This window comes from Coregonus lavaretus (assembly GCF_964263955.1).
Source record: "Coregonus lavaretus genome assembly, chromosome: 6".
Lineage (NCBI taxonomy): Eukaryota > Metazoa > Chordata > Actinopteri > Salmoniformes > Salmonidae > Coregonus > Coregonus lavaretus.
In genome coordinates, this window is record NC_139993.1 from 23,322,545 (window position 1) to 23,346,451 (window position 23,907).

Below are 23,907 nucleotides of genomic sequence, written 5' to 3' on the forward strand. Positions count from 1 at the left end.
ACGTGTACCTATGATGAAAATTACAGGCCTCTCTCATCTTTTTAAGTGGGATAACTTGCACAATTGGTGGCTGACTAAATACTTTTTCCCCCCACTGTATATAGAGACGTCTCAGTCTGAGATGGCGGCATTCCACAACCTCAGCCCTGTGTCTAGTCTCAGCAGTGAGGAGCCTTAATCTGGTGAGCAGGCTCTGTAGAAAATCAAGCTGTATTAATCTCATTAGCTCATGGCACAAAGAGCTGGAGCAGATTGAGGTGTCATAACTCGTTTGTAATGTCACCCTCATCGTGGCCCAGTAAATGACACAAGGCATAGCGTGGCTAGAACCGGTGGAGATCTAAGGTCAGTTTGGTGTTCTCATTGAGGTCGAGGGTTAGGGTGAGCATTTAGGGTCAACTGTTCATTGAGGACGAAGGTCGATAGATCTGTGAGTGAGTCATAATACCATTCTAAATAATCTCATACAAGGGTAAGTGTGCCTTCCGATCATAAAGCCAGGTTTCAATCTTTGTGTTGTTGACACATAGGCAGGCAAACAAACTGACACAAAGCTATTTATAGACTCTTTGTTCTGTTCTCTAATGACAAATTCCAATGTACACAGATACTCCCTCAGCGTTGCTTACTTGAACCCGTGTTGAAGCAACCAGCTTTGACAGTAATCCATACATTCACACAAAGTGAGGAAAACATAAGGGGATACCATACTTCCCTGAATGACATTATTACAACAATACACAGATCTAAAAAGATAATGTTGTCAATGCTTATGAACCAAACACAAAAAACTATTGGCCCATCTCATTTATCAATGTTGATGTCAAGATAGCTATGTTGATAGCTATATCCCTCCATACCTTTATTGTACTTGTGAATGGGGAGTTTCTTCAGCTGGTCCTTGCGCAGACGGCTTCTCCGAGCCCTGTGTCTGTCCTGGACAAACTTTGTGATCTGAGCGAGGAGGGAAAAGTCAACAGTCAGTTGGGCAGTTATGAGTCCCTTAACTTCACCAAAAATCCTGATTAATACCCCAACAGTTTTTCTGAACCGGGCAACGCTCTTGTACTTCATCCATGCACCCTCTTTCCAAAAGTCTGACGTCACCATTTGATTGATAGTTATTTCCAAATTAAGAATTCTCTGCAGTTAAAAAATACCTCAACCAGTACTCTAAATATTTGTATGGACATTTAGAATAATTACATTTATTATGTTCTTGTGTAAATTCTTTGGGAAGTGGAATGATTTGGGTAACTGATTCTGCTTCTTAACTAACCAGAAAAATCGAATGAGCAACTGCTCTGTTATTTGTCGTAGCAGGCTTGATGATATCATCTTGATACACACAGGAAACTGTTGAGCGTGAAAAACCCAGCAGCGTTGCAGTTCTTGGCACAAACCGGTGCGCCTGGCACCTACTACCATACCCAGTTCAAAGGCACATACAGTGCATTCGGAAAGTATTCAGACCCCTTGACTTTTTCCACATTTTGTTACGTTACAGCCTTATTCTAAAATTGATTAAATAAATAAAAATCCTCATCAATCTACACACAATACCCCATAATGACAAATCAAAAACAGGTTTTTATAATTTTTTTGCAAATCACATTTACATAAGTATTCAGACCCTTTACTCAGTACTTTGTTGAAACACCTTTGGCAGCAATTACAGCCTCGAGTCTTCTTGGGTATGACGCTACAAGCTTGGCACACCTGTATTTGGAGAGTTTCTCCCATTCTTCTCTGCAGATCCTCTCAAGCTCTGTCAGGTTGGATGGGGAGCGTCGCTGCACACCTATTTTCAGGTCTCTCCAGAGATGTTCGATCAGGTTCAAGTCCGGGCTCTGGCCGGGCCACTCAAGGATATTCAGAGACTTGTCCCTAAGTCACTCCTGCGTTGTCTTGACTGTGTACTTAGAGTCGTTGTCCTGTTGGAAGGTGAACCTTCGCCCCAGTCTGAGGTCCTGAGTGTTCTGGAGCAGGTTTTCATCAAGGAACTCTGTGTACTTTGCTCCGTTCATCTTTCCCTCGATCCTGACTAGTCTCCCAGTCCCTGAACAACATCCCCACACCATGCTTCACCGTAGGGATGGTGCCAGATTTCCGCCAGACGTGACGCTTGGCATTCAGGCCAAAGCATTCAATCTTGGTTTCATCAGACCAGAGAATCTTGTTTCTCATGGTCAGAGTCCTTTAGGTGCTTTTTGGCAACCTCCAAGCGGGCTGTCATGTGCCTTTTACTGAGGAGTGGCTTCCGTCTGGCCACTCTACCATAAAGGCCTGATTGATGGAGTGCTGCAGAGATGGTTGTCCTTCTGGAAGGTTCTCCCATCTCCACAGAGGAACTCTGGAACTCTGTCAGAGTGACCATCGGGTTCTTGGTCACCTCCCTGACCAAGGCCCTTCTGCCCCGATTGTTCATTTTGGCCGGATGGCCAGCTCTAGGAAGAGTCTTGGTGGTTCCAAACTTCTTCCATTTAAGAATGATGGAGATCACTGTGTTCTTGGGGACCTTCAATGCTGCAGAAATGTTTTGGTACCCTTCCCCAGATCCGTGCCTCGACACAATCCTGTCTCGGAGCTCTACGGACAATTCCTTCGACCTCATGGCTTGGTTTTTGCTCTGACATGCACTGTCAACTGTGGGACCTTATATAGACAGGTGTGTGCCTTTCCAAATCATGTCCAATCAATTGAATTTACCACAGGTGGACTCCAATCAAGTTGTAGAAACATCTCAAGGATGATCAATGGAAACAGGATGTACCTGAACTCAATTTCTAGTCTCATAGCAAAGGGTCTGAATACTTATGTAAATAAGGTATTTCTGTTTTTTATTTGTAATACATTTGCAAACATTTCTACAAACCTGTTTTCGCTTTGTCATTATGGGGTATTGTGTGTAGATTGATGAGAAAAATCAATTTTAGAATAAGGCTGTAATGTAACAAAATGTGGAAAAAGTCAAGGGTTCTGAAAACTTTCCAAATGCACTGTACATCTTTTGTCTTGCCCATTCACCCTCTGAATGGCACTCATACACAATTCATGTCTCAATTGTCTCAAGGCTTGAAAATCTTTCTTTAATCTCTCTCCTCCCCTTTATCTACACTGATTGAAGTGGATATAACAAGGGAAATCAATAAGGGATCATAGCTTTCACCTGGATTTACATGGTCAGTCTGTCATGGAAAGAGCAGGTGGTCTTAATGTTTTGTATTCTCAGTGTATATGAATGAATGAATAAAGTTTATTGACATGTTGAGAAGTTACAGTGCATTTGCCTACCATGAAAACGACGATGAGGATGAGGCAGATTCCCACGATGATGAGGAAGGGGATCAGGTAGTATTCCAGAGGCAGGCTGAAGTCCGGCATGAGGACCACATGACCCCTGAAAAACAACAACAGCACCATTATGGATATTTAATTAAGTGTTTATGACTGACAATTAGATACACTCCAAATAATAGTGACCTACAAGGAGTCCTTACGATTGGAGCGTTTCGACATGGTCCGTCATCTATAGCATGTCACAAGAGGCGACTCATTTTAATTTTACACCCCATGACATCCTGTCACATAAACGCCCTCCATCTGCCTAATGTAATTTCACACTGTGAAATAATGGGTAAGACTCACTGTCATCATTATTTCCCAAATATATATAGGCTAATTAAGTTAACGTTGCTATAATAACATTTTGTGAAGAACATTGCAATATTTCCAGGCAATTGACTGGGGATTGACCCCAATGTACTATTTTGGTATGTCTGCCTGCCAGGACAAAAGAGGTACTAACCCGAATGTAGGATTGATATCAAAGCAAAGAAAGAGGTCTATTACTGACAGCATGGTGGGATGAAAAAACATTCCCAGATGATCCACTGTCCTCTGCATAGCGCTGTGATGACACAGCATGAGGCAGATCTGTTTTACTACGCCAGCATGTCAATTGAGGCCATTATGACATAATAATGTAACACAAAGATAAAAAATATAATTATGTCGTCTTTCCACCTCATTCATAGAATAAATAAATATATTATTTCAAAACATAACGCTGACAGATTTATTTGGAGAGTATAGATAGAGTATGCCAGTTTAGCTGCCCCTAATGCATCAGGCTTGAATTAGCCTTGATGTTGATAAACATGGGAATTTGATTTTGGTCTGCGACTCACCCCTTGTCATATGTGTAGTCCTCTTTCAGGGAGTTGGCAGTCTCTTCGCTCACAAACACTGATGGAATGTCTATCTGCTTCAAAATATCCACTATAAGGGAAAAGAGGAAGAAAAGCTATTTATACACGAGGTGGCCACATACTGATTTCCATTATAAAATGAAAACTAGACCATTATGAAATAACATTACGTGTAGCTCAGTTGGTAGAGCATGGCGCTTGCAACGCCAGGGTTGTGGGTTCGTTTCCCACGGGGGGCCAGTATGAAAAATGTATGCACTCACTAACTATATGTCGCTCTGGATAAGAGCGTCTGCTAAGTGACTAAAATGTAATCTAAATGTTCGAAGGAAGTCAGCTATTGGGGAAAGATACAAAAAAAAAAAGAAGGGCATGTTTGTCGAGGCACTACAGTATAACATCTGGCTTATCTGAAATCATTTATTTAGACAGACCATAACTATGGCGAACCACAGATCTTTAAAGCTGTTAGATGGGGTAATTTTCAGGGTCTATGGGACCCTTTGAGCCCGAAACGGACTGACATAGGGCAGTTTGGGCAAATGCCTGGTGGGCTGGTCCATCTTTAGGCCAATGGGTAAACATTTTTTATAATGAGCCTGTTAAGAAATATTATAATTTTTTGGGCAGAATTACCATTTTGGCTAATGGGCTGGTGTCCCATTTCACAGACACCGGCCCAAAGTAGTTTAGTAGAACGGCCAATTTGCCCCTGGTGGGCTGATTTATGATCCCAGTCTGCCCCTGTGTTGAGGCTGATGCCCACCTGTGCCACCGTCTTATTTATGATTCTGCTCATGCACGACTGTAATATGGTTATATTACTAGTTGGTAGGGCCCACAGTTGGATGGCTGATAAGTTAACAAATGGCTCGCTGACCAACGTTTGAAAATATCTGTTCTAGACAGTTACCAGCATGAGGCGCTGTCTTGATTATTCATGATACGTAGTCATACACCCCAGAGCGAGAGGCGGGAGACAAGCAGCAGACTATGTGAAAAACTGCACAGATATCCCTCCTCCCAAAAACTTCATGTGATGGTAGCTAGGGCACAGTGAATTTCCGGGCCGATCGAGCTGTTTGGACAGGGTTGAACTGTTTGGCGACATACTGCAAACCAGAGCACCACATTCTTCCACAATGACATTACGAGTCGGAATTGGCGCTATGGCTGCAGCATCTCTAGCTCCCAGCAAGTCCGAAAGGTCCTCTAGGCCCAGGTTTTGGGAATCAAAGCTGCATTGTCCCCGAATGAGGAGACACATGAGCAGACGACTGTGTGCAGTGCTGCTGCACGTTTGTGTTTTTGTTTGTGTGTGCAGTGCAAAAGAGGAGGCTTGGAAGAGGGGGAAACTTACGATCATTGGATCCCATGCTGATTAAGTCATCAGAGTCCACGTTGTGAACCATCGCTGCCTTATACCCGGCCTTCTGGGCGTTAAGGACCTGCGGGAGACAAAACCTTAATGTTCATTGTGTGTGTGTGTGTGTGTGTGTGTGTGTGTGTGTGTGTGTGTGTGGTTCCTATGGATCAGTGTGTGTTCAGCCAGCCCATCCCACCTAAATAAATGAACCACCACAGAACAGCATCATACAGGACAGTGATACTTATATTCAATGCAGGCTCAGCATCAGACAGTACAGTATCTCCATACTGTATCCATTCTATGACAGCTATCTCCGTACGGTCCACAAGGCCTCTGCCAAGCCCTCATTCCAACTCCATCATCCATACTCTGTGGGACCTGGGATAGGCCTACTGGGTTAATGGGATGGGTTGAACTATATTGTACTGAATATTTGTCAATGGCCGTGCATTTGTATACTATGTGTGTATAATAATAATAATGACATGCTATATGGACACACCACCACATGAAGGAGAACAAGGCTAGAATTTGCATAGCATGTAATGTAGCTAAACACATAGCATTCTGAAAGAAATCAATGGCTAAAATAACTTATTTGACATAGTAGCTTGTAGAGGGGTTTGTAATCAGTGGCGACCTGTAATTCAGGGCAGGTGGGGCAGAGGCCCACCTGTTTTGAGCCCCACCTGTTTCATTTTATTAAATTTTATTCTGCCATTAATTCGTGTCACATATCAGTTCAGCAAACAATGTAAAAAAAACAATCCTTGAGTTAATAAAGCAGCATAGAAACTTGGTCTCTTTCTTGAGTAAGGCAGCTCCAAAATGCTGTGGTTTCAGCTTAGCTCAGTGCTTTCTGTGGTGGAGGGGCAGCCAGCGAAAGCACAGAGCATAGGCGTTGTTAATCTTATCTGGTTGCGCCGTGATTGGCTCAGGGTTCTGTCACTCATGGGACACTACGTCACCACAGAATCTACGGGGGAAATAGGTAGTTCAAGCCCCCTTGGGTGCTGCCATAGATTTACAGTAAAAGTGCCCCTTCAAGAAGGCTCAAGGTCATTGCCACAGATAAAATTACATCAAATCACATTATATCTCCCGTAGCTTTGATTGGACTGATCATGTCAACATCATACTTTCAAAATTGTTGCAAACTTTCAAAATCTTAGCTAGCAAACTAGCTAGCGAGATAAGCAGTTATCATCATGAATCACGTCGACGATCTACTGGCAAATCCTTTTCAAGCCTTGTCATATGACGAGAAATTAGAGATAAAACGTCTCGGTGCTCATCGGCCATTTGACATAAACGTTACACAATCGCAAATTCAACAATGAGAGGTTTGGAAGGAAGCAGTGGCTAACTGTGAGTGTTGCAAAGCAATCACTATTTTGCTTCCTCTGCCTGCTATTCGGTGGAGAGGGTTTGTGGTCCAAGTCTGGGTTTAAGGATTTAAAACATTTGTCTGAAAGGGTATCAAAATATGAGAATTGTGCATCACATGTAGACAACGCTGTTAACCTGGGATTACTGTGGAAATCAAACATTGTGGCTCAGCTAGACACCGCATATAGACAAACCATGTCCTTCACAACCAACAAACTGAGGAGAATAGATTAGGTACGTGCTTGCCAGAATTATAGCATGCTTTAAATTGTGTGGCAATTGTGAGACAGCACTGCGGGGCCATGACGAGTCGGCCGACTCCTTGAACTCAGGCATTTTCAGGTGTATTTATGAGACCATGCGTGAAGGAGATTACAGGCTACAAAGGCATTAATGACGACCAACCCCTTTTTAAGGGTACATCAAGCACGATCCAAAACAAACCTTTGGATTGTATGTATGAAGTGTACAGAGATGCTATAGCTAAGGAGGTGTCAGACTCATTTTGCATCTGTACAAGCAGATAAGACCACTGACGTCTCCTGTAAATCACAGATGGTAATAGTGCTGCGCTACATGTTATCAGACAACAGTGTGTGAGAGAGGTTTTTGGAGTTTGTAGAGGTGAAGGACAAACAAAACTGGTGTTTGCCTCTCCAACACCATCAAACAAGTCCTAGCGCCACTGAACGTGAAGGAGAAGCTGGTTGCACAAACCTACGATGGGGCAGTGGTGATGAGTGGTAATGTACGTGGTGTCCAAACGCTACTTAAGGAGACTTACCCAAACACGCAGTTTGTGCACTGTTACGCACACCAACAGAATCGAACACTTCACCAACTCTGTGCAGGGAGAGTAAGCGTGCTTAGTGTTTTTTACAGACCTATCCTACTTTTTCACATTTTTCTCGGTCTCACCTAAAAGACTCTCAAAGGCCACCGGGTACACGATGGAACTTCTAAAGCAGAACCGTCAATGCTGTGTGGGAGGACCGTGAGGCACTGGCCCAGTGCATGGAGGACATCCGCAGCGATCACCATCAGCGAGGACTATGGCCTGTCCATGAAACTCAAGGATCCCACATTTCTGCAACTGCTCAAGTTATTTTCTTTGGTCATGTCAGAGGTGGATGTTTTGTACAACATAATGTAGAAACGAACCATTGATGAAGCAGGAAATGCCGGAGCAATAGACAACTTCAAGGTGAACATTAAAAACATTTGCGAGCAAACTGATGCACTAGCCAGAGGACATGTTGGTGTCACTGAACCATGGCAGAGAAACCTTAACATTGCACCTGTGATGAAGGAGGCATGCGACACAATTGCTGCTCATGTGCAAGAAAGGTTTTCTGAAATGGACCACTTAATTGTTGCAAAGTTGGGGGACAGCACGTTTTCCCCCCAGTATGTACATTCCTTTCCGACCGCAGAACTCCAGTGTTCTACCAAGCTATAGCCCGTGGGAAACGGAGCTGTCCACTCTCTACCGACATGAAAACGGTGCTGTCCACTCTACCGGCATCCTGAGCTGCACACTGGAAAGACGTCACTTTCTTTATTGAAATCACTATGAGAACAACCTGCAAAAGGCTTTGTCTGAGACGGTCTCTTTTTTTCCCAAAATCCTCATCACCACCACCACTTCGATGACAACTGCCGAGTCAGAGAGAAACGTTTCCACCCTTAAAAACCTTCACACGCAACACCATGAGCCAGAAAAGGTTGAATGTATTGGCCATGCTGTCAATCCAGCATGACTTCATCCTGAGAATACCAGACAAAGTAATTGAGAAGTTTGCCCACAAGAAGGACCGCCGTGCCGCCTTCCTGTTCAAGTGAGCACAACACAACAATGGTCCAAAATATGTAATGTATGTTGCTGCATAAGTAATATGCCAGGGAGATACGTATACTGTAGCTAAGAAAGTAACACTAAGTGTATGTTGTGTAGTAAGCTGTTAGTAGCATATGTGTCTCACCCTAAGAATTTGGTCCCTCAGAACATAGCCTACTGTTCTGACTACATGGTGCACATGTAGCCTATAGCCTGTTATAGAGAGATGGCATCATTGAATATTTTAAGAGCTTTCATTGTCTGCTTATGTGCCCCTGTTATTTATCCTACAGTTCTGACTTGGTGTATAGGGAGAATACTGTCAGAACGACCCTGTTCTGAATTCTGTCGCTGTCCATTTCAAAAGGGCTGAACAAATGAATAGACATATAGGCTATGTCTGTCTCAGCTCGCTCATGTCTTAATAGAAATTACAGCTTGCCTCTTATCCGCTCATCATTCCCTTATGCCATAGTTTGTACATCTCCTATGCATTTCATTGTTTTGCTTACTTTGTGTGTTATATATATATATATATATATATATATATATATGTTGTTGGGTCTGTAACTATGTTTGCCAGTGACAGTCTCTTCCCATTCAAATATTTTTGTTCAAGAAAAAGTTCAGTAATAGACCCATATAATTCCGTTTATATTGCGAGGAATGTTTTGTTTGCGCAATGCGCTGTCTGTCCGTCGGTATATTGTCTATGAAAGTGGATCCTTGTGATTGAAATTCAATCAAGACCAAATCAAATATTTCATTTACAATTACACTGTAAGTGAGGGATGTTAGTGTAGTGTGTAAGTGTAAAGTCAAAAGATGCTACACTTAGATCTTATAATCATATCATATACCTAAATCAACTTCACTTAAAATCCTTTTAAGAAGTTTCCTCATAAATAAATATCCTCATAAATAAATAATTTGGGTAAAGACATTCTTATTCTTGGTGTAAATTTACACCCCGCCATGGCGGTGAAAGTGAGACAATGATGCAGAGGGAAGAGCATACTATGTAAAGAATAGGGGTGATAAATCTGTTTCCCTCTCCGTCACACTCTCTGACTCGCTGTGAGCCCAGAGAGTCGGAGCAACGAATGTCATTTGTTTAGATAAATAATGGATGTGTGGCATACTCACTCCCCAGCCATTGACCGCACCACAGTGGACTAGCATTAGCCTAGCGCTTGTTAACCTAAGGCTATAGGTTAGGTTAGGCTAGGCTAAGCTAGGGCTACTCTCCCCACACTATGCCCAGTATAATATTCTGGTATCATTTTCTGTAGCTATGTTAAGCTAACAAAATGTATTGTTCATTCAGACAAAGAGGATGAGAAAGGGAATCGAGATGCTAGCAGACATTAGCGCAGGGCTGCCTTTTGTTTGTCACTGTAATTTTCTGCACTCTCTTCATGTGTGTGCGTGCGCGTGTGTGTGTGTGTGTGTGTGTGTGTGTGTGTGTGTGCACATGTTTGTGTTGATTGCAAAGGTGTGTAAGGCCCAGTATTTGTCTGTGAGGGTGTATTGTGTGTGTGCATCAATGACTAAAGTGTGCGTCTGCAACCGCGAGTGTCAACACAGGAATAAATACCATAAATACTTTGTGTCTTCTGAGAGCTACCGCAGGCCTCAGTGTGTGCACGTCTGTGCATGCGTTTGTGTGTGAACGTCTGTGTGTGCGTTTGTGTGTGAACGTCTGTGTGTGCGTTTGTGTGTGAACGTCTGTGTGCGCGTGCATCTGTGTGTGTGCTTCTTTATTTGTCTCCATATGCATGAGGCTGCCTTTGAGGAGAGACAGAGAGCTAGCGGGCCAGCAGATGATTCCTGTCGCAGTCTCTCCCCCATCCCCTTCATTCCCACAGCATTAAAGTCTCCTATGAGAGAGAAAGTCATCCCCCAGAACTTACACACAGGCACAGAGGAGACAAATGCAACCCATTGAGGCCCTGCTAAGAAACTGGAATCTACGTAATCCTATCTTTACTGTGACTACAGGAGATTCGTCACAAACATACAAACTGAGAAAACAGATGATCTGTGTACTCAAAACTGTGACTGTAGGAGGTTAGTTACAAAAAGGCTGTTTTGGTATGATATCTTGAGCTAAGAATGCTGCTAGTGTTTTGACAACTCTATGATGGTCGCGGAAGTAAGGAGCTTGACTTTGGGGTTATGTTTTTCTTCAAGTTCTTCAAGGGTTGTTCAGTGTTCTTAAAGACTTTGAAAGTGTTCTGTAATATTTTTTTTTTTTTCAAGAATTTTAAGTGTCCGTTGAGGATTTTTTTTGTATTCTTACAAGTGTTTTTTAAAAAGTTCTTTAAGCATTTTTTCATGTTCTTTAAGGGTTTTAAGTGTCCTTGTTTTTCAGTGTACTCGTGAGAAGACCGTGAGAAGACACCGAGGCTGCTTCTCCTCTAATGCCAGCGTGTGGTCTGCCTGGAATCTGAGAGGAATTCAACCTCTACTGGCTCACAGAATGTTTGCATGGGCAGAGATAAGGACATTCAGTGCATTCCTCTCAGACTGCAGGACGAGAGAGAGAGAGGGAGAGAAAGAAAGAGAAAGAAGATTAATGGGGGGGAGGGGGGTGCAAATCAGAGCCTACCAAGACACGATCCCTCACAATGAGTAATCGATAGCGTGCATACGCATGCTTGGATGGACCCAACCACACACAGCAAATCGCTATTTTCTTGATCCCAGCCTGAAGGCACAACATGTCTGCAAACTAGCGACGGAGCAACAACAACATCCTCGATTGCAATTTAACAGCACTTATTGTGCTTGTTAATTACTGTAATCCCCGGAAGACAAATATTTTTTATTTTTTTTAATGTCACATGAGATGAATACAACGGGTGTAGACTTTACCGTGAAACACTTGCTTCACGAGCCCTTCCCAACGATGCAGAGTTACAAAAAATATGAGAAAAATAAAAATAGTAACACAATCAAAAGCACACTCCTTTAATGATGCGCTTCCTTTGCAGTTAGCTTGACAGTGTCTTTATTGAAGTCTACACCTCTCAACAGAGGTCCTTGGGCAGAAACAAAATGTTTGAGTCTCCCGTTTTAGCACGTTGGAAGCCCAAGGTTAGCTAAAGGATAACTGCAATACTGAATGGACATAGAGTCTTCGTGAAGACTTTGAAGGGTTAGTAAGCTGTGTATGACACATTAAAGAGTCTGGACCATCTGTGTAGCAGATATAGACTCTAGCGTCCTGATGTGGTGGTGACACAGTGGGGTGCAATGTGAGCTTTCAGGCAAACATCTGCACATGCTTCCGCTAAGTATCAGCATGTGTGTTTGTGAATGGATCAACCAAGGAATGTTTATTGGTGGTCACTGGTCAGTGTCAGTCACCAAAGAAAAGTGTTAGCCATCTCTCATGCACAAACATTTAAGTGCACTGAGGACTTGACGATAAATGACAAATTCACAAAATAATTTTTAGTTTCTTCTGTGCTTTTTATCCCATTTCCAGTTTGACTTTCAGTGCAGTACAATCAGATAAAACTCTATAATTTAGCAATAATAATAATAATAATCTCTGTTTAAGCTCCCATGCAGTCTTTTAAATTATATTTTAAATTACATTTACATCATTTAGCAGACGCTCTTATCTAGAGCGACTTACAAATTGGTGCATTCAACTTATGATAGCCAGTGGGACAACCACCTTTTAATTTATTTTTTATGGGGGGTGGGGGAAGAAGGATTACTTTATACTATTCCAGGTATTCCTTAAAGAGGTAGGGTTTCAAGTGTCTCCGGAAGGTGGTCAGTGACTCCGCTGTCCTGGCGTCGTGGGGGAGCTTGTTCCACCATTGGGGTGCCAGAGCAGCGAATAGCTTTGACTGGGCTGAGCGGGAATTGTGCATCCGTAGAGGTAGGGGAGCTAGCAGGCCAGAGGTGGATGAACGTAGTGCCCTCGTTTGGGTGTAGGGTCTGATCAGAGCCTGAAGGTAAGGAGGTGCCGTTCCCCTCACAGCTCTGTAGGCAAGCACCATGGTCTTGTAGTAGATGCAAGCCTCAACTGGAAGCCAGTGGAGTGTGCGGAGGAGCAGGGTGACATGAGAGAACTTGGGAAGGTTGAACACCAGACGGGCTGCAGCGTTCTGGATAAGTTGTAGGGGTTTAATGGCACAGGCAGGGAGCCCAGCCAACAGCGAGTTGCAGTAATCCAGACGGGAGATGACAAGTCCCTGGATTAGGACCTGTGCCGCTTTCTGTGTAAGGTAGGGTCGTACTCTGCGAATGTTGTAGAGCATGAACCTGCAGGATCGGGTCACCACTTTGATGTTAGCGGAGAACGACAGGGTGTTGTCCAGGGTCACGCCAAGGTTCTTTGCACTCTGGGAGGAGGACACAATGGAGTTGTCAACCGTGATGGCGAGATCATGGAGCGGGCAGTCCTTCCCCGGGAGGAAGAGCAGCTCTGTCTTGCCGAGGTTCAGCTTGAGGTGGTGATCCGACAGCCACACTGATATGTCTGCCAGACATGCAGAGATGCGATTCGCCACCTGGTTATCACTGTATGACTATTAAATCACTGTGTGTGTTTATTTCATGAAAATATATATATAATATATTTCTAATGTATTTCTCTGAGTCTCCTTTTGCCATTAAAATGCTCAGTTGAATCGTGTGGGCAGATAGGATCATCTAGACTCTAGAGCCTAACCCGCTTACCCCTTTAAAGTAGGATACATATGCAAATAAAACATGATTGGTCATTGGTCAGAATAATCAGATCGCAGGGTTTTTTCTGGATCAAAAATGGGCTTAGGTGGTGGGCATGGCAATGGGCACAGGATTTTAGAGAACATTTAAGAGACCCCATCTTGGTGGTGTAGAGACATTTTTTTATATATTTAAGACAATTCCCTGCAATTCTACACATTTTACAGAGAAAATGTTGCTGTTTTAAAGCTAATTTCCTGAAATTCTATGCATTTTGCCATGACTAATGCTGTATTATTTTGCTCAAACATAATAACAAAATCAATACTGCTAAATTCATTGTTTTGGGAATGTTCTATTCTCCCTGACTCTAGCTTTTATTGTGGTGATTGTTAGTTCTCAGATTATATTATACAAAATATATAGGTCAATTATCTTTTCTACATATTTTATATCTTGTTTTAGTAGTTTAAGTTTACACTGAAAGCATCTTAACAGCCCACTCTAGGATTTCAGTAGCAGAAACATCCCTGGATCAGATTGTGATGTCATGTCAAAACTCCAGGCTGAAATTACAGGCGTAAAACAAAAAACAAAAAAGCTCTTCCACTAAAAGGGCATAATCATTATTTTCACCTCATAGTGTGGTAATCACGTTTTTGACTTCACTGCCCCTTTAAGTATTTTGTATGTGTATTGGATTGAGAGCGATAGAGCTGAAATGTAGGAGAGAGAGAGTGCTGAAAGAGCAGTGGACCGGATTTGAACCCATGCTAACAGCGATACATCGTACATGTGCACCCTTTTAAACTTCAATGCCAATTTGATCATGAGATGTGGTTTACTAGATAGCCTAATTAACAGAACTTTGGAATTAGCACTAATTTCATTAACTGTGCCTTCCTTTTTCTGCCTCAGTGCTCCAAGTTCTCCCTCATATGAGAAAACATGAGTCAATGCCAGAATGGTATATTTAAAAAGGAAACACTAGTAATTCAATTCCCAAATGTAGTTATTTACTGTTTAACTACTGACACTTAATTACCATGTGGCTACAAAACAGTATCCTAGGTATTTATCTGGTTATGTTATAGTCCAAAAACACTGTAACCAGGAAGTATAACATAGGGGAGGGAAAACTGATCTCGTATCAGTTTTGAAGAGAGGAGGTAACTGGAGCATTTGCAGTGGTGGTAGTGTGTGTGTGTGTGTGTGTGTGTGTGCGCGTGTGTGTGCATTCGTGAGAGACTACAACATGTTGTAGTTTTCCAGTACAGGAGCAGCTAGGTAGGGCGGGAGGAGTTAAGAGGAAGCTTATCAGACATCTCATTCATTGGTCATGGATTGATGGAGCTGTATAAACTGTGCCACCTGGAGATGCATGACTCACTAGTACAGTATGGTTAACCCTTGGAGTGCCACAGTTTATGGGTAGGACAGAGAGTGCAGAAAGTTGTATAATAAAATCAAAAAGACTACTGTAGAAACTATGAGCATATAAAAGTTCAGAACTTTTGTGAAACATCACGACAGAAATATATGGACACACCAAGGGTTTTTCTTTATTATTACTGTTTTCTACATTGTAGAATAATAGTGAAGACATCAAAACTATGAAATAACACATATGGAATCATGTATTAACCAAAAAAGTGTTTAACAAATCAAAATATATGTTATATTTTTGATTCCTCAAAGTAGCCACCCTTTGCCTTGATGACAGCTTTGCATACTCTTGGCATTCTCTCAACCAGCTTCACCTGGAATGCTTTTCCAACAGTCTTGAAGGAGTTCCCACATATGCTGAGCACTTGTTGGCTGCTTTTCCTTCCCTCTGCGGTCCAACTCATCCCAAACCATCTCAATTGGGTTGAGGTCGGGTGATTGTGGAGGCCAGCTCATCTGATGCAGCACTCCATCACTCTCCTTCTTGGTCAAATAGCCCTTACACAGCCTGGAAGTGTTGGGTCATTGTCCTGTTGAAAAACTAATTATAGTCCCACTAAGCGCAAACCAGATGGGATGGCGTATCGCTGCAGAATGCTGCGGTAGCCATGCTAGTTAAGTGTGCCTAAATAAATTACTGACAGTGTCACCAGCAAAGCACCCACACACCTCCTCCTCCATGCTTCACGGTGGGAACCACACATGCAGAGATCATTCGTTCACCTACTCTGCGTCTCACAAAAACACAGCGGTTGGAACCAAAAATCGCAAATTTGGACTCATCAGAACAAAGGACAGATTTTCACCGGTCTAATGTCCATTGCTCATGTTTCTTGGCCCAAGCAAGTCTATTCTTCTTATTGGTGTCCTTTAGTAGTGGTTTCTTTGTAGCAATTCGACCATGAAGGCCTGATTCACATATTCTCCTCTGAACAGTTGATGTTGAGATGTGTCGGTTACTTGAACTCTGTAAATCATTTATTTGGGTTGCAATCTGAGATGCAGTTAATTGCCGATTTCTGAGGCTGGTATCTCTAATGAACTTATCCTCTGCAGCAGAGGTAACTCTGGGTCTTCCTTTCCTGTGGCGGTCCTCATGAGAGCCAGTTTCATCATAGCGCTTGATGGTTATTGCGACTGCACTTGAAGAAACTTTCAAAGGTCTTGACATTTTCCGGATTGACTGACCTTCATGTCTTAAAGTAATGATGGACTGTCTTTTCTCTTTGATTATTTGAGCTGTTCTTGCCATAATATGGACTTGGTATTTTACCAAATAGGGCTATCTTCTGTATACCACCCCTACCTTGTCACAACACACCTGATTGGCTCAAACGCATTAAGAAGGAAATAAATTCCACAAATGACCTTTTAACAAGGCACACCTGTTAATTGAAATGCATTCCAGGTGACTACCTCATGAAGCTGGTTGAGAAAATGCCAAGAGTGTGCAAAGCTGTCATCAAGGCAAAGGGTGGCTACTTTGAAGAATCTCAAATATAAAATATATTTTAATTTGTTTAACACTTTTTTGGTTACTACATGATTCCATATGTGTTATTTCATAGTTTTGATGTCTTCACTATTATTCTACAATGTAGAAAATAGTAAAAATAAAGAAAAACCCTGGAATGAGTAGGTGTGTCCAAACTTTTGACTGGTACTGTATATAGGTTAAGAACTTTTGTGAAACAGCACAGTTGAAAAATATATGGCAAATAGAAATCAAAACTGGATGGTCTTCAGAGATAGATGGGAGGGGTTGAGGGTAGCTGAAGGATGGGACTAAAAACAAACAAAATATTACTATTGTAAAATATACCGTTTCCATAAAATGTATATAGTATCAGCTGGAAGTAGAAGCCTAAGTGTTGTTATCCATTAGCTTACTCCAATTAGGGGAGGGGAAAATAATAAAATAAAACATATATTTTTTAAATACCCAAAAAATATAAGGGGGATTGGAAATGATGCAGACAATTAAATTGATGGAAGCCACAATCTACAGTTGAAGTCGGAAGTTTACATACACTTAGGGACTAAAATGTAAAAGTTGTAGTCATTAAAACTCGTTTTTCAACCACTCCACACATTTCTTGTTAACAAACTATAGTTTTGGCAAGTCGGTTAGGACATCTACTTTGTGCATGACACAAGTAATTTTTCCAACAATTGTTTACAGACAGATTATTTCACTTATAATTCACTGTATCAAAATTCCAGTGGGTCAAAAGTTTACTTACACTAAATTGACTGTGCATTTAAACAGCTTGGAAAATTCCAGAAAATGATGTCATGGCTTTAGAAGCTTCTGATAGGCTAATTAACATAATTTGAGTCAATTGGAGGTGTACCTGTGGATGTATTTCAAGGCCTACCTTCAAACTCAGTGCCTCTTTGCTTGACATCATGGGAACCTCAGAAAAAAATAGTAGACCTCCACAAGTCTGGTTCATCCTTGGGAGCAATTTCCAAATGCCTGAAGGTACCGCGTTCATCTGTACAAACAATAGTATGCAAGTATAAACACCATGGGACCACGCAGCCGTCATACCGCTCAGGAAGGAGACACGTGCCGTCTCCTAGAGATTAATGTACTTTGGTGTGAAAAGTGCAAATCAATCCCAGAACAACAGCAAAGGACCTTGTGAAGATGCTGGAGGAAACAGGTACAAAAGTATCTATATCCACAGTAAAACGAGTCCTATATCGACATAACCTGAAAGGCCGCTCAGCAAGGAAGAAGCCACTGCTCCAAAACCGCCATAAAAAAGCCAGACTACGGTTTGCAACTGCACATGGGGACAAAGATCGTACTTTTTGGAGAAATGTCCTCTGGTCTGATGAAACAAAAATAGAACTGTTTGACCATAATGACCATCGTTATGTTTGGAGGAAAAAGGGGGTGCTTGCATGCCGAAGAACACCATCCCAACCGTGAAGCATGGGGGTGGCAGCATCATGCTGTGGGGGTGCTTTGCTGCAGGAGGGACTGGTGCACTTCACAAAATAGATGGCATCATGAGGAAGGAAAATTATGTGGATATATTGAAGCAACATCTCAAGACATCAGTCAGGAAGTAAAAGCTTGGTCGCAAATGGGTCTTCCAAATGGACAATGACCCCAAGCATACTTCCAAAAAGTTGTGGCAAAATGCCTTAAGGAAAACAAAGTCAAGGTATTGGAGTGGCCATCACAAAGCCCAGACCTCAATCTTATAGAAAATGTGTGGGCAGAACTGAAAAAGAGCGTGCGAGCAAGGAGGCCTACAAACCTGACTCAGTTACACCAGCTCTGTCAGGAGGAATGGGCCAAAATTCACCCAACTTATTGTGGGAAGCTTGTGGAAGGCTACCCGAAATGTTTGACCCAAGTTAAACAATTTAAAGGCAATGCTACCAAATACTAATTGAGTGTATGTAAACTCCTGACCCACTGGGAATGTGATGAAAGAATTAAAAGCTGAAATAAATCATTTTCTCTACTATTATTCTGACATTTCACATTCTTAAAATAAAGTGGTGATCCTAACTGACCTAAAACAGGGAATTTTTACTAGGATTAAATGTCAGGAATTGTGAAAAACTGAGTTTAAATGTATTTGGCTAAGGTGTATGTAAACTTCCGACTTCAACTGTATCTGCAATATTAAAGCTGATCTACCCCCTAAAAAAAAGAGTACTCTCAGAGTATGTTAAATGAAGAATATGGAATGTTTAAGTACTGCTCTAATGATTCAAACACACACCCCACACGACCTTGCGCGAGACAGTGGACACAACAGTGGGATCCATAGCCTTGGTGGTGAGAGAGACAGCTGATAGCATCAGTAATTACTGCCGCATCAGTGTGTGTGTGTGACTGTGTGTTGCTGCGTTGTAAGCCAGCACTGCTGAATCATGGCTCCTCAAACGGAGGGGCAGACAACAACCAACGTCTCCTGGACTGGAGTTGTCAGCCTCTCCTCTCCTGGCCAACTGAGGATTTCTCCGTCCCCATCCCCTCCCCCTACTGTTTATACAGCAGCTGCACATCAGTTCCTCTCCTCTCTTCACTAGGCTAGATTCACACTCCTTGATCTCTCTCTCTTTCTCTTGCACTTGCTCAGTCTGCAGTCTCTCACTTTCTCTCCCTCTCCTTCTCTAGTTCTTCCTCCCTTTCCCTGCATCACAATCTTGTCCTCCCTGCCAATTCCTCTACTTCCTCTCCACCCCTCCGGCTCCCTCTCCCATTCTCTCTCTCTCTCTCTTTTGCCTACCCTGCCAATTCCTCTCTAGACTTTTCTTCATCTCTCTCTTGCCCTCTCTCTCTCTCTTTCTCATTTGCTTTTGGGAAGAATCTGGTGCAAAGTGGGTCTTGGTTTCAAGGTTCAGACGTCTGACTAGATAAGAGCTATTGAAACTGCAGGAAGAGGCTTTGCAACTGATAATACTGCACATCAGCACTACAGCACTGAAACAACCGTGCGAGTGTGTGTGTCCGCCACTCTGTGGAGATGAGATCACAAGGCCACATGTCATTAAGGTCAGGGGAGCAGAGCAGCAGCGCAGACTGTGTTGATACCACAACAGCACGGAGACATAACAACAGGGACACAACAGGAGATAAGCCACATCCTGGCTCGCGCTCCCCTGATCCAGACTAGTCATACACATAGGCTATGTAGGGAATGGGGTGCCATTTAGGACGCAGACATACACATAGTCATAAGGCAGGAAAGGCCAGTGACGGAAGCTAAGCAGGGTCGGGCTTGGTTAGTGCTTGGATGGGACACCACCTGGGGTGCCAAGTGCTGGAAGTTAAGGTCAATGACTAAACCTTACTGTAAGTCAGTCAGGAAGTACAGTGAGGGAAAAAAGTATTTGATCCCCTGCTGATTTTGTACGTTTGCCCACTGACAAAGCAATGATCAGTCTATAATTTTAATGGTAGGTTTATTTGAACAGTGAGAGACAGAATAACAACAAAAAAATCCAGAAAAACGCATGTCAAAAATGTTATAAATTGATTTGCATTTTAATGGAGGGGAATAAGTATTTGACCCCCTCTCAATCAGAAAGATTTCTGGCTCCCAGGTGTCTTTTATACAGGTAACGAGCTGAGATTAGGAGCACACTCTTAAAAGGAGTGCTCCTAATCTCAGTTTGTTACCTGTATAAAAGACACCTGTCCACAGAAGCAATCAATCAATCAGATTCCAAACTCTCCACCATGGCCAAGACCAAAGAGCTCTCCAAGGATGTCAGGGACAAGATTGTAGACCTACACAAGGCTGGAATGGGCTACAAGTCCATCGCTAAGCAGTTTGGTGAGAAGGTGACAACAGTTGGTGCGATTATTCGCAAATGGAAGAAACACAAAATAACTGTCAATCTCCCTCGGCCTGGGGCTCCATGCAAGATCTCACCTTGTGGAGTTGCAATGATCATGAGAACGGTGAGGAATCAGACCAGAACTACACAGGAGGATCTTGTCAATGATCTCAAGGCAGCTGGGACCATTGTCACCAAGAAAACAATTGGTAACACACTACGCCGTGAAGGACTGAAATCCTGCAGCTTCCGCAAGGTCCCCCTGCTCAAGAAAGCACATATACATGCCCGTCTGAAGTTTGCCAATGAACATCTGAATGATTCAGATGAGAACTGGGTGAAAGTGTTGTGGTCAGATGAGACCAAAATGGAGCTCTTTGGCATCAACTCAACTCGCCGTGTTTGGAGGAGGAGGAATGCTGCCTATGACCCCAAGAACAGCATCCCCACCGTCAAACATGGAGGTGGAAACATTATGCTTTGGGGGTGTTTTTCTGCTAAGGGGACAGGACAACTTCACCACATCAAAGGGACGATGGACGGGGCTATGTACCGTCAAATATTGGGTGAGAACCTCCTTCCCTCAGCCAGGGCATTGAAAATGGGTCGTGGATGGGTATTCCAGCATGACAATGACCCAAAACACATGGCCAAGGCAACAAAGGAGTGGCTCAAGAAGAAGCACATTAAGGTCCTGGAGTGGCCTAGCCAGTCTCCAGACCTTAATCCCATAGAAAATCTGTGGAGGGAGCTGAAGGTTCGAGTTGCCAAACGTCAGCCTCGAAACCTTAATGACTTGGAGAAGATCTGCAAAGAGGAGTGGGACAAAATCCCTCCTGAGATGTGTGCAAACCTGGTGGCCAACTACAAGAAACGTCTGACCTCTGTGATTGCCAACAAGGGTTTTGCCACCAAGTACTAAGTCATGTTTTGCAGAGGGGTCAAATACTTATTTCCCTCATTAAAATGCAAATCAATTCATAACATTTTTGACATGCGTTTTTCTGGATTGTTTTGTTGTTATTCTGTCTCTCACTGTTCAAATAAACCTACCATTAAAATTATAGACTGATCATTTCTTTGTCAGTGGGCAAACGTACAAAATCAGCAGGGGATCAAATACTTTTTTCCCTCACTGTATAAAACGGAACGTGTCACTTTTATATGTTTATGGGAAACTGTCTCAAACTGTCATAAAACAAAATAGATGTCAGGCTAGTAGAGTAGGTTAAAGGGGAATCCCATTGTCATTCTCTCTCTACAGGTTTAATGAAATGAGAGAGAGAGAGGGGGAGAGAGAGAGGGACAAAGGGACAACAGGGCTACTCTGCCATTGTGGATAAGGCAAACACGTGTGTGTGTGTGTGTGTGTGTGTGTGTGTGTGTGTGTGTGTGTGTGTCACGGTAACCAGAGAGAGCGTGCGAGAGCACGTGCGTTATATAACACAATCATTGTGTGCCTGCGTGAATGTATATTGAGAGTGTGTGATGTGTTGTGTGTGTCGAGAGAGGCAAGAAAAGGGTTGGTTCGCCGGCTGGAGGGAGTAGGGGGGGCCTCTTGACACAGGCGGACAGGGGTGAGAGGGTCAGAGAAAGGGGGCAGTGTGTGTGGGTGGGGGGGTGTAATGTCGTGTTTCCTTCCCAGACTCCTTCCCCCACAGCTGGGGTCAGATGGGTCACCAGCGAGCCCCCCCCCCGTTCTAAAAGGAGCAGCAGTGCTGGAATCCCCTTCACCTCCCACACACACAGTGCATTCGGAAAGTATTCAGACCCCTTGACTTTTTCCACATTTTGTTACATTACAGCCTTATTCTAAAATGTATTAAATTGTGTTTTTTCTCATCAATCTACACACAATACGCCATAATGACAAAGCAAAAACTGTTTTTTAGAAATGTTAGCAAATTTATATAAAAAATAAATAAATAAAAAATAACTTTAACATAAGTATTCAGACCCTTTACTCAGTACTTTGTTGAAGCACCTTTGGCAGCGATTACAGCCTCGAATCTTCTTGGGTATGACGCTACAAGCTTGGCACACCTGTATTTGGGGAGTTTCTCTCATTCTTCTCTGCAGATCCTCTCAAGCTCTGTCAGGTTGGATGGAGAGCGTCACTGCACACCTATTTTCAGGTCTCTCCAGAGATGTTCGATCGGGTTCAAGTCCGGCTCTGGCTGGGCCACTCAAGGACATTCAGAGACTTGTCCCTAAGCCACTCCTGCGTTGTCTTGACTGTGTGCTTAGGGTCATTGTCCTGTTGGAAGGTGAACCTTTGCCCCAGTCTGAGGTCCTGACCACTTTGGAGCAGGTTTTCATCAAGGATCGCTCTGTCTCCGTCCCTCCTGCTGAAAAACATTCCCACAGCATGACGCTGCCACCACCATGCTTCACCATAGGGATGGTGCCAGGTTTCCTCCAGACGTGACACTTGGCATTCCGGCCAAAGAGTTCAATCTTGGTTTCATCAGACCAGGGAATCTTGTTTCTCATGGTCAGAGTCCTTTAGGTGCCTTTTCGAAAACTCCAAGCGGGCTGTTATGTACCTTTTCCTGAGAAGTGGCTTTCTTCTGGCCACAATACCATAAAGGCCTGATTGGTGGAGTGCTGCAGAGATTATTGTCCTTCTGGAAGGTTCTCCCATCTCCACAGAGGAACTCTGGAGGTAAGAGTGACCATCGGGTTCTTTGTCACCTCCCTGACGAAGGCCCTTCTCCCCCGATTCCTCAGTCAGGCCGAGCTGCCAGCTCTAGCAAGAGTCTTGGTGGTTCCAAACTTCTTCAATTTAAGAATGATGGAGGCCACTGTGTTCTTGGAGACCTTAAATGCTGCAGACAGTTTTTGGTACCCTTCCCCATATCTGTGCCTCGACACAATCCTGTCTCGGAGCTCTACGGTCAATTCCTTCGACCTCATGGCTTCGTTTTTGCTCTGACATGCACTGTCAACTGTGGGACCTTATATAGACATGTGTGTGCCTTTCCAAATCATGTCCAATCAATTGAATTTACCACAAGTGGATTCCAATCAAGTTGTAGAAACATCAAGGATGATCAATGGAAACAGTATACACCTGAGCTCAATTTCGAGTCTCATAGCAAAGGGTCTGAATACTTATGTAAATAAGGTGTCTGTTTAAAATTGTTTATACATTTGCAAAAATTTATAAAAACCTGTTTTCGCTTAGTCATTATGGGGTATTGTGTGTAGATTGATGAGGGAAAAAAATAATTTGATCCATTTTAGAATAAGTCAAAATTTGGAAAAAGGGAAGAGGTCGGAATACTTTCCGAATGCACTGTACACTCGCCAGTCAACCCATTAACGCCAGAAGCCCCCTCACTTGATTTCCTGCTCTCTTGCTCCCCATCCCACTCCACCACACACTCCCATAGAGTGGCATGTCTACCCCGGCACATTAAACCCAACACTCACAAGCTCTCAGACTGCCCCGGACACTACACTCAACAAGGGGTTACTGTAAGTGCCAGAGCGTGTATTACTGTATCTCCCATTATGTCTGGCGGTACTCAGAAAAAATCTGTTTTCATTCACATGGTACCGTTTAGTGCAAAGCAAAAAAAAAACACATACAGTTGAAGTCGTAAGTTTACATTTATTAGTCATTTAGCAGACGCTCTTATCCAGAG

The 23,907-nt window shown here is 43.1% G+C and overlaps 1 protein-coding gene across 3 annotated transcripts in view; it reads right to left on the bottom strand.

Moving 5' to 3' along the window:
• LOC311130836 (E3 ubiquitin-protein ligase RNF13-like) overlaps positions 1-23,907 on the bottom strand; it is an 81,971-nt gene that overhangs the window by 17,345 nt on the left and 40,719 nt on the right. For 2 of the 3 annotated variants that reach the window (XM_084163640.1, XM_084163642.1), the window contains exons 5-8: positions 5,572-5,659; positions 4,191-4,281; positions 3,295-3,400; positions 861-954 (exon numbers count right to left, since the gene is read on the bottom strand). In XM_084163640.1, coding sequence (XP_084019766.1) covers positions 861-954; positions 3,295-3,400; positions 4,191-4,281; positions 5,572-5,659 — 379 coding nt within the window. The remainder of the gene's footprint in view (positions 1-860; positions 955-3,294; positions 3,401-4,190; positions 4,282-5,571; positions 5,660-23,907) is intronic. The other variant, XM_084163641.1, reaches the window with a different exon arrangement.